Below are 16,307 nucleotides of genomic sequence, written 5' to 3' on the forward strand. Positions count from 1 at the left end.
ACGGGATATGTAGTTTATTGCTAAACGAACGCAAATTGAAAACATGTCTGAAACGTGGATTTAAACTAATAATATATACAATTTGACAAGTAATGTTGCGGAAAAATAATAAATTCCAGCAAATTAACAATGTCTTAATTGAAATGCTAATTTATTTAATGTGAAAATACAAAAAAAGGAAGACAATGAAAGAAAATAGTGTGGACTTATATTTTAATGTCATAATCAATTTAATCAGTTACTTTTCTTTTCTTTTGTTTGCTTCATAGAAAACATGCAAATTCGGTGGTGAATATCAATTTTTAATCTGATTTACATAACCTCTCAGTCAGTCACGCTACCTTTAATTTGCATACATGCCATGATGGCTTTCCAGCATTTTTTACTTTCTTTTTTTCAGTCACCAGCTGCCAAATGCAGTTAGAACACTCTTGATTGATCCTGCAAAGTTGTTAAAAGTATTTTTTACTGCAACGTCTGGGAAGGACACTTTTTGTGTGTGGATTCAAACTCATTTTAGAAAGAAAACTGCAAAAAAAAGGAGAAACTTTTTGAAGTTAAAAACCTCTGTCTTAGTTCAGTGCTGTTTAATCGGTGGGGTTTTTATGGAATTTAAAGTGTGACAACGGTGAACTTTACTCATTAGGTTCTTACTGCTGACGTGTGTATTAGTGTGAGGAATTTAGGAGAACGTGTCAGAGCGCTCAGAGCTTTTAAAAAAAGACTCAAACTGCAAATTTCCCAGCATGAATTTGATAAAGCACCTTGAGCCTACTCCTTTGCACCAAGGCAACATAGTTGGATACGTCACACATTAGCATGGTTATTATTTTGCGTGTTTTTTTTAACAGAGCTTCTATTTAAGGAGAGATTTTATGAGTCATTCCCGCATGTCCTGTTTCAAGGCCTGCTTTAGTCATGACCTTTCTGTTGCGGTGTTGAGCAGTGAGACATAAGGCAGGTGCTTTCACACTCAGATTATGTTAAAAGCTCTTCCATAATTGAATTCTTCCACAGCGAGGACAGATCTAATTGTTCAACCCTGAATGACAATAGATGAATGGATAAATGACACAGGCTGCTGTTCCCGCTCGTCTGTGTTTTCTTAAGGCCTCATTCCTGATTGTTGAGGCCCGAATGAGGTTTCTGTCTCGCTAATTACTACAAAAACCTTCGTTTAATCAATTTACTGTCACTGAGTTCATCACAGGTTTACCAAGTTTTTTCAGTTCATAAAACGAGTTAAAAGAATCTCCAATTCTTTCAGTTTTTGCAGCCAAAGAGAACTAATCTGCTCATTTTTAGAAACGAAAAAAAAACAAAACAGATTATTCGACTTTTACCAAAGTTACAACTGCAGGCTTTGCTCTTTGGATTCATATCTTTAAGCCTGTGTGTCTAAAACTGTTTGCTCTGATTACAGATGGTAAACGAATCTGTTTGCAGAGGTATGTTGCAAGGCGCTCATTGGCTGCGGTCTGCTCTTTTATCCAATCAGTGAACACAGCCAACCCCTGGAGGTCACCCTGACTGCACAACAGGGGTCATCGTTATTGACAAACCTTTCATGCATAGTCCACCTGTGAGCACGGGATTGGTAAAACTTTGCGTGACACTTTTTTTTCAGTTACTCTACTGCATGTTTTGCTTTGTTTTTTCAAACAGGGAGGATAAGGATTTGGAAGGAGTGCGGCAGGCTAGCAGAGGGTAACGTGGGCTGAAGTCTCTTCCTGAAGGTTACCTCAGCAGCTGCGGGCCCTCAGAGCTGCTCACGCAGTTCGGTGCGGCTTATTCCCGTGAGGTCTTTGGCATTTCCTCAAGGCTTACCCAATCCACCACTCTGTCCCCTTCCAGGATCCAGCAGTCAATGGATTTAACACAAGCTGGTTTACAGCTGTGCTTCAATTCAGACAGAGGATGGGGGAACACTGCCACCTGGTGGCTAAAATTCAGCAAACTCAAAAAAAAAAAAACCCGGATTGTTTACCATCAAAACATTGAGAAGCATTTCTTTTTAAACAATCGGCTGTAATCTGCACAGATTCTGTTCAGAACCAGACAAAAACTGAACATCAAGAGTGGGATTTGGGAAAGTATAATTGTTTTATCACAAATTTACAAATGTTTCACTAGAAAAGTACTTTGAAAAGAAAGTCGCATAGTTGGAATCTTTTAGAAATACATTCAATTTCATACAAAACTATAATGCATTTCAACAACCCACTGAGCTTTGTTTGATTGTAAAACGTATTTTCTTACAATATCATTAGTGCATCTTTTTTTTTTTTTTTTTACTTTGAATCTTAGTTGAAATATATTAAGCTTAATGAACGATACCGAAAATGAAACAGGAGCTGGAAAGGAAAGCACTTAAAGGACTGAGCTGGATGGGATGGATGAGATGCTGAGGACATTCAACACGTGGTGCAAATATGGACCTTTAGTCCACATGCAGACTGTTGCTTCATGAGGATTTTTAGCCTGGATTTGACTCAGTTCCTCCATCACAAAGACGTGAAAGTAAGGCGACGGATCCGACAGTCCAATTCCTGCTTTCTTCAATCACAACAAATTTGTTTTTGTAAAAAAGAAAAATCAAAACTTTCTGGGTGTGTTTGTACACTACTGTCAAGAGGCCTGAGAGTCCAGGAAAAACCTCCCAGGAACTGGTGCTGCTTAAGTGGAAAAATGTTTACACCAAAAGACATAAATGAAGGGGAAAAAGTGTGTCCAGCTGCTCTTTTTAAGGACAAAAACATCATCAAAAGGCAGGAAATACAATGAAGTGTCGTGAAAACACAGATATGAATTCTGACCGTCTCGGTCAGACGGTGCTCCACGGGTGAAGCAGAGGCGGAGGACTGTAAACATACAGACGTTCTGCTTAGAAAGTGGCATCGGACCCGGGTGTGGAGAGAGACGGGCCTTCAAACCGAGTCCGTGAACGGCGCTGAGGACGACCAGCCGCTCGGTGAAGGGGGGACATGAACGCCGACGCGGCCGTCAGTTACCGCTGAGCAGCTCGATGCATCCTTGCAATAGAGTCATGTTGTTCTGTGGAGACAACGCAGGTTTGCATGGAGTCCTGATCCAACTCACTTTCACTGGGCTTCAGTCTACGGGCCTCATCCTTTCACTTTGGGTAACTGTGCTCATTAAAAAAATTAAACAAATTAATCTATAGAATCTTCACCAATAAACACGACTAAAGCTTCAGCTCCACTCCAGCACAAAAGAATCTTTTTGTTTAGCCAATTACATTTTCCCAGAACTATCCTAACAATCTGGTTTGTTTTACTCCACTAGAAGAAATAAACGTACTAAAAAAACCTCTTAAATTCCAGACATTACTCATTTAAAGCTTGTGGCCTTTATGCTAACCCATGCTAGATCACAAAAAGGAATCTTTGTTTCTCACCTTGGCGTGTTTTACTTCAAGCTCAGCCATTTCTACCAGGTTCTTCCTGAAGGCCACAACACGCCTGGCCTTGAAGTTAGTCAGTTCTGTGGGAAAAACATTGTGCAGTTAACCACAAAAAAAAAAGGCGAGCTTAGAGTTAGTTTCTAATAAAACTGACCTTTCTTTCCCGACTCGGAGAGAGTGTCAAATTTCTGCAGGCAGCGCTTCTGGTGCTCCTCTGCCTGAGAAACGTCCTTGCCTTTGAGCCGAGCTTTGTCCAGAGCCTTGTTGGAGTTCTCGTAGTCGGCCAAAGCTCGGGCTCTCCGGTACAGAAGGTCCTGACAGAAGACAGGAATGCAATTCCACTTAGGGTTGTGCCGATGGACGATATCATCGTCCATCGTGATGGGTGACTGACATCCCGATGGAGAGACCACCATCGTGATGCCACGCCCCCGCCACGTTGCGCGTCGACACCATAAGCCGCAGTTACATGTACAAAATATCTTGATGGGATCAATGGTCGGATTAGAATCCAACCGTGTACATGGGCCCAGAAAAATGTTTTCAGAATATAAAAACGTTCACTAAGGTCACACTTTCCGTCGGAATAAATCATTCGCACATGCGCAGTAGGGTTTGAAAAACGGAAGGATATAAACTCCGCCGAGCGGCCTTTTTTCTTCAAACTTTATTGTATGTAACAATTCAATACAAAACATTGTTAAACAGCGCCGAGCGGCTATATACATTGACATGTCAGCTCGGTAAAATACGAGATGATCTTCTAAACGTGCTTTTAATAATGTTACGGTTATTATGAAACACCTGTTCGCTCATCATTTGAATTTTAATCCGTGTGGTCAGTGCTTTTTCTGAACGAAGCCAGGATTAGCAGTATGCTAACACGGGCTAACAACATTAGCTTTGGGTGGTGCTGCTCGCTGGCTGCACGTAAACATGTAAGAATAACATCAGCCTTTATTTAGTCGGGACACGACTGGAAACACAAATCCGCGTGATTGTTTGAATGTTTTTTCTAAGGACTGAGCGACATTTCTGCTTTGAAGCTCAAACCGCTGTGTGTGCTGACGATCCGAGCTCTGCTCAGACACACACTTTTAGACCCGGTTCTGAGTTCGGTTGATTGTACCCCTAGAGCTGCGGGACGGATCGCAGTCTTAAATCTCCCACACATACCGCTCATGTACCCCCCCCCCCCCCCCCTTCCCATCAAACACAAAGCTGTAAGTCCGCACTCCCCCGGAAGTGCGGGAGCGGACTACTTCTCTTCTATTTTGTTTGTTACTTTTTTTGTTAAAGTCACTTCCCTCAGTTTATACTGGATCATCGCGGATTGGGAAATATAATGAAAAAAGCAAAAAAACGAATAGCAGTTATACAAGAACGAAAAATGTAAAAATACCCCCCCAACCCCCCCGACGATATCATCGTCCATCCCGATGGTTGACAGCAAACATCGTCAACGGCCAATTTAAGGGACATCGCCCAACCCTAATTCCACTTAAAAAAATGAATACTATAACAAAACTGCAACTGGATTCTTTTAACCTTTGTGCTATCCTAGGCGCTTTAACATTGGGAGTTGGGTCATCTAGACCCACTAGACAGTGCTCTGAACCTTTTTTCTTCAATGATTTGTGATCTTCACTGGTGTCCATGGATTACATGAAATCTTTCCACCTTTATCCACCTTTGTCATGGTAGGGAGAACACGTCAATGTAAGGGTGGGGTCATCTAAGATAGCACAAGGTTTAAATGGTCGATTTGATTAAACAACCAATCAATTTCAGTTCCAAAACCAGCTGATGAGGTGAGGTGATTCAAAACAGCGTCAAATGACAGAATAATAAAGCTTATCAAAAAAAAAAATACTCCCAACAAAAAGTTTGCCATTTTCACCAGAAAAACTAACAAAAAAGAAAATTGATGCCAGAAAACAACAAAAATCTCATCAACTAATGAGCCGTCTTTGTATTTTAGGAAAATTTTGCAAACAGATGGATGCAAAAAAGCTTCTATTTGAGGGAAAAATCGTTCTAGAACACGGATTGGTCAAACTGGTCACATGACCTATGCTTTGTCCACTCTATCACAGGATTTGAAGATGGTTTCACTCACAGAAAGTCCCACAATTCAATGAATCGTCAGTCGTCTGGGGCCTTGTGAGCATTTCTCTGTGGCAGTGTTGGCTTACCATCGTTTCAGTACAAACACAGCTTCTTTTTTCAGATTATAACAATATTTCCACGATATGACTAAAACTGTACACAAAAAGTGTAAATGTCTTTTTAAAAAATAAACTGTTTTGGTTTTATAACAAACAAAGTGAAAACTATATTTAAACCTCCAGTAAACCTGACTTCTTCCAATCACAATTATGTGTCATAACTCTTGTCATGTTTGTTTTCAAACCAATTTTAAAAACCTTTTTGAGACCTTTACATTAAATGATTTTAGTGTCAATCCTACTGTGTGTCATTGTAAACAACCAAAGCGATCGGCAAACGGACTAAGGGTAAACAAAATCACCACATACGATCTTCAGTTAATAAACACCTTAAATTCATAAATAAAAAGTCACAGCAATCCAACATTCGTATCCATTCAGCCTTTAGCATCACATCTTTAACCGTCCAGTCTGAAGGGAAGCTGTCACCACAACAGGTACATCATTCTTCTGTCCTACTCCGTTTTTATAACTTTAGAAACGGATAAAAAAAGAACAAACTGGGTTGGAAAAACAGCAAAGACAAGAAAATAGAGTGATACACATGTTCATCCACCGATGTCTACCTCTGTTTTTGCCTTCCACATGCAGTTTTGCACAAAATCTCTTTGCACAGCAGCATATATTGTTAAATTTAAATTGCATGACCAGTTTTGGCCTGCCTATGTCCTTCTATAGCTTGTGATGTTTACACACAGTTTCAATGTAATGTTAATGTTGTATCTTGCATCTTGGATGCAATAAAGAAATCTGAGTCAAAACAAACATATAATGTGCGAAAAGCATCTCTCACCTTTGCAGCTTGGATGTCCCTCATGTAATATCTCAGCAGCTCTGTGAGTTTCAGCTCCTCATCAGATGCAACTCTTCCTTCCACTTTCTTCAAACACACACACAAAAAGTTTTGGAACAACTTCAAGCAGAATTTAATAAAGTAGTAGTTCTACCTACTCTGAGCTTCTCAAACAGATCCGAGATGTGGTCCAAGGTCCTGAAAGGGTTAAAAGAATACAACATGGAGCTCTAGAGTTGCATTTTAAGAAAGATTAGTTTAACCTTTGATATAATTAAACATTCAACACTTACTTGGTGTTTGCTGTGCTCTCTTCAGCAGACAGACTGTTTAAAGTGGCAGAAAGACGAATGTAATCATCTGCAATATCTGCAAAAACACAACATCATTTGTATTCACTGAATGTGTATTTTTATTCAGGTTGTACGGTGAAACTTTCACAATACTTTTGTGTGAGCGTGTCATTTTCTCCGCTTTGGCAGTGGCTTCTTTGATCTTGCTGAAGTAGTCGAGCAAAAACGTCTTCTCCTGCTCAAAAAAGTCGTCCACTTCCTTTTTGGGGAAACAAAAGCACGCGGCGGGTCATTGAGGAAGTGGCTGCAGCCTCATCTGCCGCGCTGGAATCGGAGCACGCCGGAGCCCTACCTTCACGCCGGCGATGAGGACCTCGTCTGCAGACTTCACCATGTTTTTAAAGAACCCTCCGAACATTTCCTTGGCATTCTTTCTCCTGACACTCAGCTAAAATCAGGGATTTAAAAGAGATTGGAGTTGAATTCAGAAGAATGTAAATAGTTGCAAAAAAAAATAGGAGTAATGTGCGTCTGTGTTTTTCTGAACAAACTTAAATAAATGTTATAAAGTGATTTAGTCCCGTCCGCAAACTGCACCGTCTCTCACTGACAGAGACTGCACTGATAAGAGTAACTGCTGATCCCAGCAGGAAGTTTGCCATGTGTCACTGCTGTCCGGCGAGCTCCACTTCCTCTCCTCCAAACTGGCAACCCAGAAAAACAAGTCAGCATTGAGAACTTACATCCTGGTCATACTCCAGAAAAATCTGAAAGTTTCTGTCTTTGCTTAGAACGGGATGAGAGGACAATCTTTGCAGGAAGACTTCGTGCACTTGGACGGTTTTCTTGAAGACAGCCAGGTATTCGCTGCAAAGAGGAAGAAGACGACACAAAAGAAGTGAATGTGGCACGAAATGAGGCCACAAAACATTTTGATTCGAAAAAGCAAACTCACGCCTCCAGCTCCTGCTTCATTTTAGTGTACTCCTCTTTTGTCATGGTGGCTTCCCCCTCCCCAAGTTTGTGCATCTTCTCCCTGGGGCTCTCAAAGTCAGGCTTTGGGGGGGCTGGAGGTATCTGCAAGTAACACATAGAAAGTATACTTTTCTCCAAAAGGGAAACAGCTGTCCGTTAAAAAAAAAAAAAAGTACAATTTTAATGAATAAAAAACAAACTAAAAAAGATAGAAGCACTCATTTCTTATCAGGTGTGACTCACTATTAGACCAGCATAGTCTTCAGTTTCAACCAAAGTGTCGTGCAACCAGATAAAGTCTTCATGCTGCCTGGGAACAGAGAAATCTGGCTTCTGGAATGAGCTTAGTGTGGTCTGACAAAAGAGAAGCACTGAGTTTTAACATTTGAGCAGCTGCAGCCCCGTAGAATGATGCAAAAATCCACTTCTCTTCTTTACCTTTGTGTGGACCGTGAACTTGACTTTGTCCCGTTCACAGAGCGCGTCGGGGATGTCGATGAGAAGAGATGCATCATTGTTTAAGTCCACAGACACAGAGCGCAGCTACGCAGAAAGACGATAACACATTGATGTCGCGTGAGTGCGGAGGCTAAAGATGAACTTTACAGTTCAACAAAGTAAGAATATAAAGGCAAATGTGTCATTTCCAAATATGCAAGTGTATTAATAAAACATATAGAAGCATTTTCAGGGAGCATCAGTGGAACTCCATCATCGAAGCAAACCTAAATATAATATGGAGTCTTAATAAAGTCCATAAATCCTCTGTCTTCAACGGTTAGTTCTCTAAAAGAAAGGCTCTTTTGGCAGCTGCTGTGCAAACTTTTTATTTACAAAAAAGTTACCATGCATTTAAATGAAACCTCTCTCCGTCTATGCAGCTGCTTCAAACATTTCTTTCAGACCCGATAAGACAGCAGATCCTTCCTGAATGAAGGAAACATGGGGGGCTGGTCTGGGCAAAAGGGCCTGAAGGCACATGCTGGGTCCTGCTTGCGCTTACAACAAGGTCCACACCCAGGCCGGACACTTCCATTCTAACATATCAAACTGTTTTTTACAACATGCTCAATTCCTATGAATTGGAAATAAAACATGATTTTGTAACTATAAACTACTTTGAAGGCAGTCCAGGTATTCAAAAAGGCGGTTGTTGAATGCCTAAAAGCCTAGAGTTTACTGTAAATAATAATAATAATAGGCAGACTAGGATAGGTAACTCCACTGAATCTGTTATTGACATAAACCTTTAGAAAGAGCAATCTGTACAAACAAAAGCTGCGTAAGAAGAGGAAGGTGAGGTCTGAAACTGTGAATATACTTTTGATAAAGAGAAATGTTTGGGCATTTTTTCTGCACAACTAAAAGCACAAATATTTAAAGATAGTCGTAAAACTCACCGTGTGACTTTAACTTTGTCAAATAAATAGCTGTAAAGTTGTGCTTTCATACCTAAAATAGCTTTCAGTATAAAAAGAAGGCTGTTTGCGTTCCATTAAGTTCAATATAGTCACGTTTGAGACCGTCATTGCAGTAATTTTGTCGCCTGTAGCGAAACGCTAGCAGAGCTAGAAACACCCATAATAAACTTGAACGCAACCGATAGTGTTAGCTCTCCAAATGCTAGCTAATGACTTCAGGAACAGTTTGAAAATCAAAAGTCTCACCCTTTCTTTGTTGTTTTCGTCAAACGATGACATTGTGCGATTAGAGTCAATGTGATGACCAAACTTGCACGGCTATAAATCCAATCTATCCACAGAAACCCTTCACTTCGGGGCTGGTTAGCTATCTAACAAACTGTCAAATAGTTGTCCGCCTCCATCCTGATGACGAAACGTTAAACTCCACCATGGAGGAATCTGATTGGCTGAAACTGAGAGAGAAAAGGGCTGCAATTGGTTCGACGGCAAATCAATCTTTTTACGTCATACTACTCTTTTTACGAGATTTTTTTTCAGACAGTATTTTAACTGCTTGTAGCAGCGAAACTGCTTTAGCAAAAGAAAAAGAAAAATATTTATACACAAAAAAGACGTCCTAGCTATATAAAACAATTAGCTAATGGAAACACAGCTCTATTTGAAAGACGTTACTGCCTCTTGTGGGTAATGTAGTTTACTTTTCAACTGATGAAAAGAATTTTCCATAAAAATGACTACAACTCCCAAGACGCACGAAGTGAAACAATGAAATCGAGTCGTTTAGAAAAAAAAGCGCTTTTCTGACGAGTTTCTCTGGAACATGTTGGGGCAAGTATGTAAAGAACCGAAAGCTAAACTCGTATTTTACCACGAACTACCTCGAAACTTCTTCAGCTTCATATTATGGTTGTGTATATAATATAGTCCACAGAGCTTATTTTTACCCACAGTTGCGAGAATGTTGACTCTTAGCCGTGTTTTTGTCTCTGGAAGCATGATAGTCTGTCAAAGCACCGCCCTCTCAGTGAGCTACTTTTCTGCCTGTCATTGCCTGACATATCCCAAAAAGAACAGTCCTTACAGCGCAGTGGACAGTGAACGTTACTCCTCTCTCGTGAAGGCTGTCATGTCGTCTAGGGTCAGCTCTCAGACTCCAGAGAGCCTTCAGGTGGAGGACGAGCACATTTATGGACCTGTTGTCAAAGCTCAGAAGCTCTCCAGACCAGAGATGAGGGAACCCAAAATCCTCCATCCTTTCCTGAACCCAGAAGGGGCCCTGACCACAGATGAATCAGGACCACCGGTCCACATTCAGCTGAATCGAGGCAAATCTTTTGCACCGAGTGTGACGCGGATTCTCCAACAGACTCTGTCTACTGAGCAGCTCTTCTACCTGGACCGATGGAAGAGGAGGATGGTGGCTGAGCTGGGAGAGGAAGGCTTCAAACAATACAGTCAAAGTAAGATCAGGATGTTCACTTTTATTGTGACGCCTCTTCAGCTTCATCCTCATCGTTCTTTTGTTTTCAAACAGGTATATTCAAGCAGGGGAAGCTTTTCCACTCTGCTCTGGAGGAGATTCTGATGTCAGGGGTGGCGTGGACACCAGGGACGTCAGGGACACCAGAGCATCCACCTGATGTTCAGGGATACCTTCAGAGCATCTCCCACATTCTGGAGGACGTCAGGGCGGTGAGAGCCATCGAAAGCACGGTGCAGCACGGCCCTCTGAACTACCTGGGCGTTGTAGACTGTGTCGCTCGCTACAGGTAAGACACCTGATCCTTACAAAAAAATACCAAGAAGGAGAAAAGTTTAGAGGTTGAATTTTGGAAAAAGTTTGAGCAATTTTTGAGCTATTGTTTTGGTTCTGACCCGGATTTCTACCAGCTGACGGATCCCGAAATGGTTTGTTGACCACAAAACAGACTTATTTAGGCCCCACATTTTGTGATGTTTATAACTAGAACAGTACTTTGATTAAAACAATAAATACTGTTATTAACTGGTCTCCAGTTTGCAGACTTGAGAACAAACCAGTTCCTTTGGTTGTGGTTGATAGATCTGGACCTGATAGACGAGTATTTTGTGAACGATCATAATACCGTTACAGTAGTTCAGCCTACGGGAAATGAAGGTATGAAGCAGGTTTTTTAAACCTCGTCTGGACACACAACTAATTTAGTTATAGTCCTCGTGTGCATCCTGAAACTCAAGTCTAAGTCTGAGGTTTCTTACTAGGCAGATTTTTTTTATTTCACTAGACCAGGGGTCTGCCACCTTGACCACTTAGAGTCATTTGGATCAGTTTCCCACAGAAATCAGGAACACCCTTTGGAAAACCCGGTGTTTCAAGGGGAACGGCATCATTTCACTCCTTCTTGAAGAGATGTTCCTTTTTTTTTTGTATCCTCTTTGTATTGCTGTGTTCCCTAAACTGTGTGTGTAATTTTTTTTGTATCCTCGATGAGAACTATTTCCCCAGAGGCAACAAAACTAGCATATATTTTGTAAATAACTAGCAGTTAATCCGCTTCTCCAATAGATTTTTGTCAAGTTTTTTTTCTCATCTGGAGCAGGATGTTTTTTGGGGCAAAAGCTGCGTGTTTATTCTGGGATGTCTCGCCGCGTTGAAGTCTTTGTTGTTTGCTAATTCCTCATTACATATTAATCATACGGGTGCCATTAAACGTACAGTTTTCTTCAGGAACTTGAATTTTCTCCTAATTCTCCACCGTTATCCTCCTCCATGCGTTCACGCTGCTCTCCTCCTTTAGCAGCAATAAGATATTTAAATAAAAAAATGAGCCAAATCTGATCACACAGGTTCTCTACTGTTTATTATTGTAAAGAATTTATTTTAATTGAGGCAAATGTGACTATTCAGGAGTAAAGAGAAACTTATGGTTGTTGGTGACAGAGCTACTTGATGTCATCCGTGTACCTGCGACGCTATAAAGCATGAAGTGTGCATGATCTGACCCAGAGGATGCATGTATAGGTTAGAAAATAAGTTCTCCAAGGACTGAACCCTGAGGAACTCCATTTGCAACAGTAATTCTCAGATTTGCAGACCGATAAAAATGCTCTGAGCTCTGTTTTCAGGATGGATGCTAGCCAAACGGTGGGTCATACCTGATAATCTGACCCACTCTAAGTATTTTATGGACCATACATACTTTACTATAATGTCATATCCTATTACCCGTCTGCAGAGGTGTCCTGTGTGTCATCGACTGGAAAACGTCGGAAAAGCCCAAACCATTCCTGAGCAACACCTACGACAACCCTGTTCAAGTGGCAGCCTATGCAGGAGCTTTGAATGCAGATGAAAACTACGAATACCAGGTGATTGTGTTAACATAGACACAACTGTATTCATCCTGAACATGGAAAGTCCCCTGTTAAGCAGACTCAACAGTGCAAAGGTGGAGCAGAGGAGCTGTTGTTGTGTTTCTGCAGAGCTGCCACATGCTAACACGTGACACTCGGGTCATTTCTCCCTGTAGGTGGAAAATGGTCTCATTGTTGTGGCCTACAAGGACGGCTCGCCTGCTCACGCCCACCGGCTGGACTCGGAGCTGATGTCAGAGTACTGGAAAACATGGCTGCTGCGCCTTGAGGAGTTCACAGAACAAAGGTAAAGATGGCGTTTCATTTTTAATGCAATCAAGTTCTTTATTTCATAGATTTTTGTGTGTAAAAAATCTACACATTTGGCTTTATTTATAAAGAAAAAAATCAGTCTTTCCATCTGCAGAGGTGCTGCAAAAAATAAAACATTTAAAGCAGTACATTTAATCACAATCAAATGATTCTTCTTCAGGAATCACATGTTAGCATTTTCTTATGGTATTTTTTTTTTGTTGATAATGAAAGATATATATTAGTAAAATTAAGACACATTTGAATTTCTGAGTAAAAAATAATAAAGAGCTCATTTGTGACGTAGGAAATATTCTTGTTGGCCCCAAAGCTTCCTGCTCTGCTCCATTCCGATGCATCCGCTTGTAAACGACTAGATCCACGAACGTCTTTGTTTTCCTCGTCTGAGCGGGGATCTGTATCTAAACTGTTCGTCTGGATAGGTAATGTTAGGTTGGGGGTGTGAGGGGCTGTAAGCTAGTGGGAGAGCGCGTAAACATAAGGCTCTCAGTACAGAGTACGAGAAAGGGGGCTAGAGTTGCTCTTCGCCACCGGTCCCGCCCACAACTCGGAGGGGATTTTCTGATGAACTCCTGCTGTTGCTGCAGAAACTATGTCCTAGAAAACGACACAGGTTTTTAGTTTTTAGGTAAAAGTGGCACAATCGCGATTAAAAGACCACTGGGAACGCTCTGAAAAGAGATGATCAGGTTTGGGTCTTTAAGATGTTAAAGTCCTCGACTGTGAAAAACTTTTCTTTTCTAGTGGAAGACGTTTGTATCTTTTTATGACAAACCATGTTTATTTTATTATGTTCTTTTAATAACGGAATAAAAGCAGAAATAACCCAAAAGTGACGGGTCGTAACTTTTTCTTTCCCTAAACTGTGTTTGTAATTCAAACTGTTAAGGAGTTGTTATTTTAAATAACCTGTCTTTACATTTAAACAAAAGTCAAAATAGATTTTAATGTATTAATTTACAAATAGATCAAAGAATCATAGATATAGGAACTCTGTCTGCGAGCTCGCAAAAGTGGAGCTCTGTTATCACTCGCGCATTTTTTTAACGGAATAATGTGGAAAATTTCATACATGGCTGGAACTGAACAAATTGAGATAACAATGGATTTGAACGTACAAGAAATGTGGGCGTGGTTAGCTAAAAACTTCCGTTGCTACGGAAATCCAAACGTTTACTTTTGCGGATTCTGCTGAAACTTGCGTGGATCTGTTCGGTATCCCCAGGCGACCAAACAATAGAATGGTTGCTATGGAGATAAAACCAACAGAAAAGCCGCCCTTTTTCCTTTTTTCTTTTCTTCACATCCTCTTGTCACATAGAGCTTTGACTAGCCTTGTTCAAAGGAGGGCGGCGGTGGCGCGTAGAGGCGGGAAGCGAGGGCGGGTACAGCCTTTGGACCGTACAACGCCGCTCGCGACTTTAATTGAATCTATGTGTTAAGTTGAAAAGAAACCTGAATTCACTCAATTTGCTGCTCGTCGTAATACATAGTAGAGCTCAACCAGAATTGGTTCACTGTACATTAAAGTGCAGCTCTTATTTTTCATGCACTCATTTGACAAAGTTCTCCTTTTTATTTTTTGTAGGGCCAATCAGGGATCAACAGCTTCTGCAGAGAAGAAGTGAACAAACTCACTGCTCTGCAAAAACAGGAATTTGATTATTGGGCAGTGGAAAATGACTTATTTTAATTATTCTACTACACCAACATTTTAAGTTAATTGTCAGAAGTTATTGAATCCAAACCAGACTTGTCTGTGGGACGGATCTTCAGTGAATCCCATGCTTGTAAAGAGCTGGTAGGAGACAGCGTTCTCCTCCTCCACAAAGCAGAACACGGGGTAGCCCTGAGCCTTCAGGGTCTTGGCCATGCTGCCGATCAGGGCTTTGGCGTAGCCCCTCCCTCTGTGCTCCGGCAGCGTATACAGCATCCCCATGGCACAACACGCATACGTCAGGATCCAGGACACCGGCCTCCCCTCGGGATCCAGCACGCAGCGCGAAGGGAAATGGGCAATCATGTCACGGATCATTCCCAGGGTCCCCGGATGCTTTCCGAACTTCCAGGTCTGATTTACCAAGTCAAGGTGGGACTCGCTGAGGGAGCTCAGGGAGAACCCCGAGGAGAACCCTGAGCTGTGGAAAAGAAGAGCGCAATGTAGAAAGAAAGGAGAAAATCTTTAATGCTAGTTTTTTATTGAATAAAACCATGTTTTCTGATTGTGTGCTGTACCAGTCTGTAGAGGGAAGCCTGGATTCATCCTCCAGGATCATCATGTGACACTCTGAAAGTTTGTTGCCGGGCACATTCTTCTCAAAAGCAACCGCTCGGATAATTTCCATTTGAGACCGGCTGCTGCCTGCAACAGACACGGCACAAAACGCACCAACGTCGTATTTGACACGCTTGTTTTTGTTTAAATACGTCTCAAGTTTGGATCATTTTTGTATTTTTCGATTTAATGACAGAGTAGATCTTTGATCTCATAACCATATGAGGTAAAGTCTGCTGACGTACAAACATTATGGTATGTAGGACTTTGAACTCAATGAAAGAGAAAAACATGCTGAATAAAAAAATGCTTTATGGTACACCTGCTTCTTAGGTGATACAATATTTTAATTTTTTTAATAATATAATAAAATCAAAGCATTACCAATACAAAGGTACCTGCTCCATTCAATAACACTGGGGATCCTTATTGTTTCTTCAAGAATGGTCGCATCGCTTGCAAAGATCAAAATATCTTTAAATACATCGCTCTCCTGTGCAGAACAGCAATAAAGAGCATTTAAATATTTGAATCAAACTTTATTAAAAAAAGACACTTAAACTTTGAGCAGCTCAAAGCGCTTTCAAATCCATTATGTTGACTTGGTGTTTGTTAGAATACTTTTTAAAAGTTACCTTTTCGTAACTTGGTTTGCAGACAATAACGCGGAACTTTGGCCATTTGTCCACCAAAACCGTGACAGGCTCTGATTGCACTCGATTTCTGAGAACTATGAAGCCGTAAACCTGTGAAAAAAGACGTAAACGTGTCGACGCCGGAGCGATCTGGCTGTGAGCAGAATATTCTGCAGGAACACACCTTTAAAGATCGAGGTAAGAACCGTCTCACTTCATTCTCAGCGACCTCAAGCTGGTCTTCCGTCAGCTCCATGATAAAGTCTGGAGAAACGCAGATTAATGCGGCAGAAATATCAAACTGTTTACAGTACGACGGAAACGAGTTTTTTTCCGCCCACTGGAAAACTTTATTTAAAAAACTCACTTGACAAAAGAACAGGCTTTTTTTATTTTAATTATTATTATAGAAAGTGTATTAACACGATGGAACAAAGCCAGGAGGTATTACACATAATTACATTAATAACTTATGCTAATGCATTTTTGTGAGTTGAGTCACTTATACGGTTAATATAAAAAACAAAATACTTCTGAAAGTGTACAGAAGCACGTCTCTGATCACTATTTTACCTTTATTTTACTATTTTACCT

At 40.9% G+C, this 16,307-nt stretch overlaps 3 protein-coding genes across 3 annotated transcripts; 1 reads left to right on the forward strand and 2 right to left on the reverse strand.

Annotated features, from left to right (window-relative positions):
• Positions 1–2,079: 2,079 nt before the first annotated feature.
• Positions 2,080–9,569, reverse strand: snx5 (sorting nexin 5). Its single transcript, XM_004077463.5, has 13 exons — positions 9,381–9,569; positions 8,152–8,256; positions 7,957–8,067; positions 7,694–7,815; positions 7,482–7,605; positions 7,091–7,186; positions 6,892–6,997; positions 6,739–6,814; positions 6,604–6,643; positions 6,446–6,532; positions 3,579–3,738; positions 3,419–3,504; positions 2,080–3,054 (listed from the first exon to the last, which is right to left on the reverse strand). The coding sequence occupies exons 1-13, from the start codon at positions 9,411–9,413 to the stop codon at positions 3,004–3,006; spliced, it is 1,197 nt and encodes a 398-aa protein (XP_004077511.1). The 5' UTR covers positions 9,414–9,569; the 3' UTR covers positions 2,080–3,003.
• Positions 9,570–9,630: 61 nt separating this feature from the next.
• mgme1 (mitochondrial genome maintenance exonuclease 1) lies at positions 9,631–15,025 on the forward strand. Its single transcript, XM_004077464.4, has 5 exons — positions 9,631–10,597; positions 10,672–10,906; positions 12,353–12,485; positions 12,647–12,777; positions 14,392–15,025. Exons 1-5 carry the CDS (start codon positions 10,096–10,098, stop codon positions 14,429–14,431), a joined length of 1,041 nt encoding a protein of 346 aa, XP_004077512.1. The 5' UTR covers positions 9,631–10,095; the 3' UTR covers positions 14,432–15,025.
• Positions 12,790–16,055, reverse strand: si:dkey-76k16.6 (glycine N-acyltransferase). Its single transcript, XM_011484688.4, has 5 exons — positions 15,898–16,055; positions 15,714–15,824; positions 15,463–15,571; positions 15,039–15,165; positions 12,790–14,941 (listed from the first exon to the last, which is right to left on the reverse strand). The coding sequence occupies exons 1-5, from the start codon at positions 15,967–15,969 to the stop codon at positions 14,530–14,532; spliced, it is 831 nt and encodes a 276-aa protein (XP_011482990.1). The 5' UTR covers positions 15,970–16,055; the 3' UTR covers positions 12,790–14,529.
• Between the last annotated feature and the right edge of the window lie 252 nt (positions 16,056–16,307).

The sequence above is a fragment of the Oryzias latipes genome, chromosome 15 (genome assembly GCF_053564925.1).
Source record: "Oryzias latipes strain Hd-rR chromosome 15, Olatipes_Hd-rR_3.1".
Classification (NCBI taxonomy): domain Eukaryota; kingdom Metazoa; phylum Chordata; class Actinopteri; order Beloniformes; family Adrianichthyidae; genus Oryzias; species Oryzias latipes.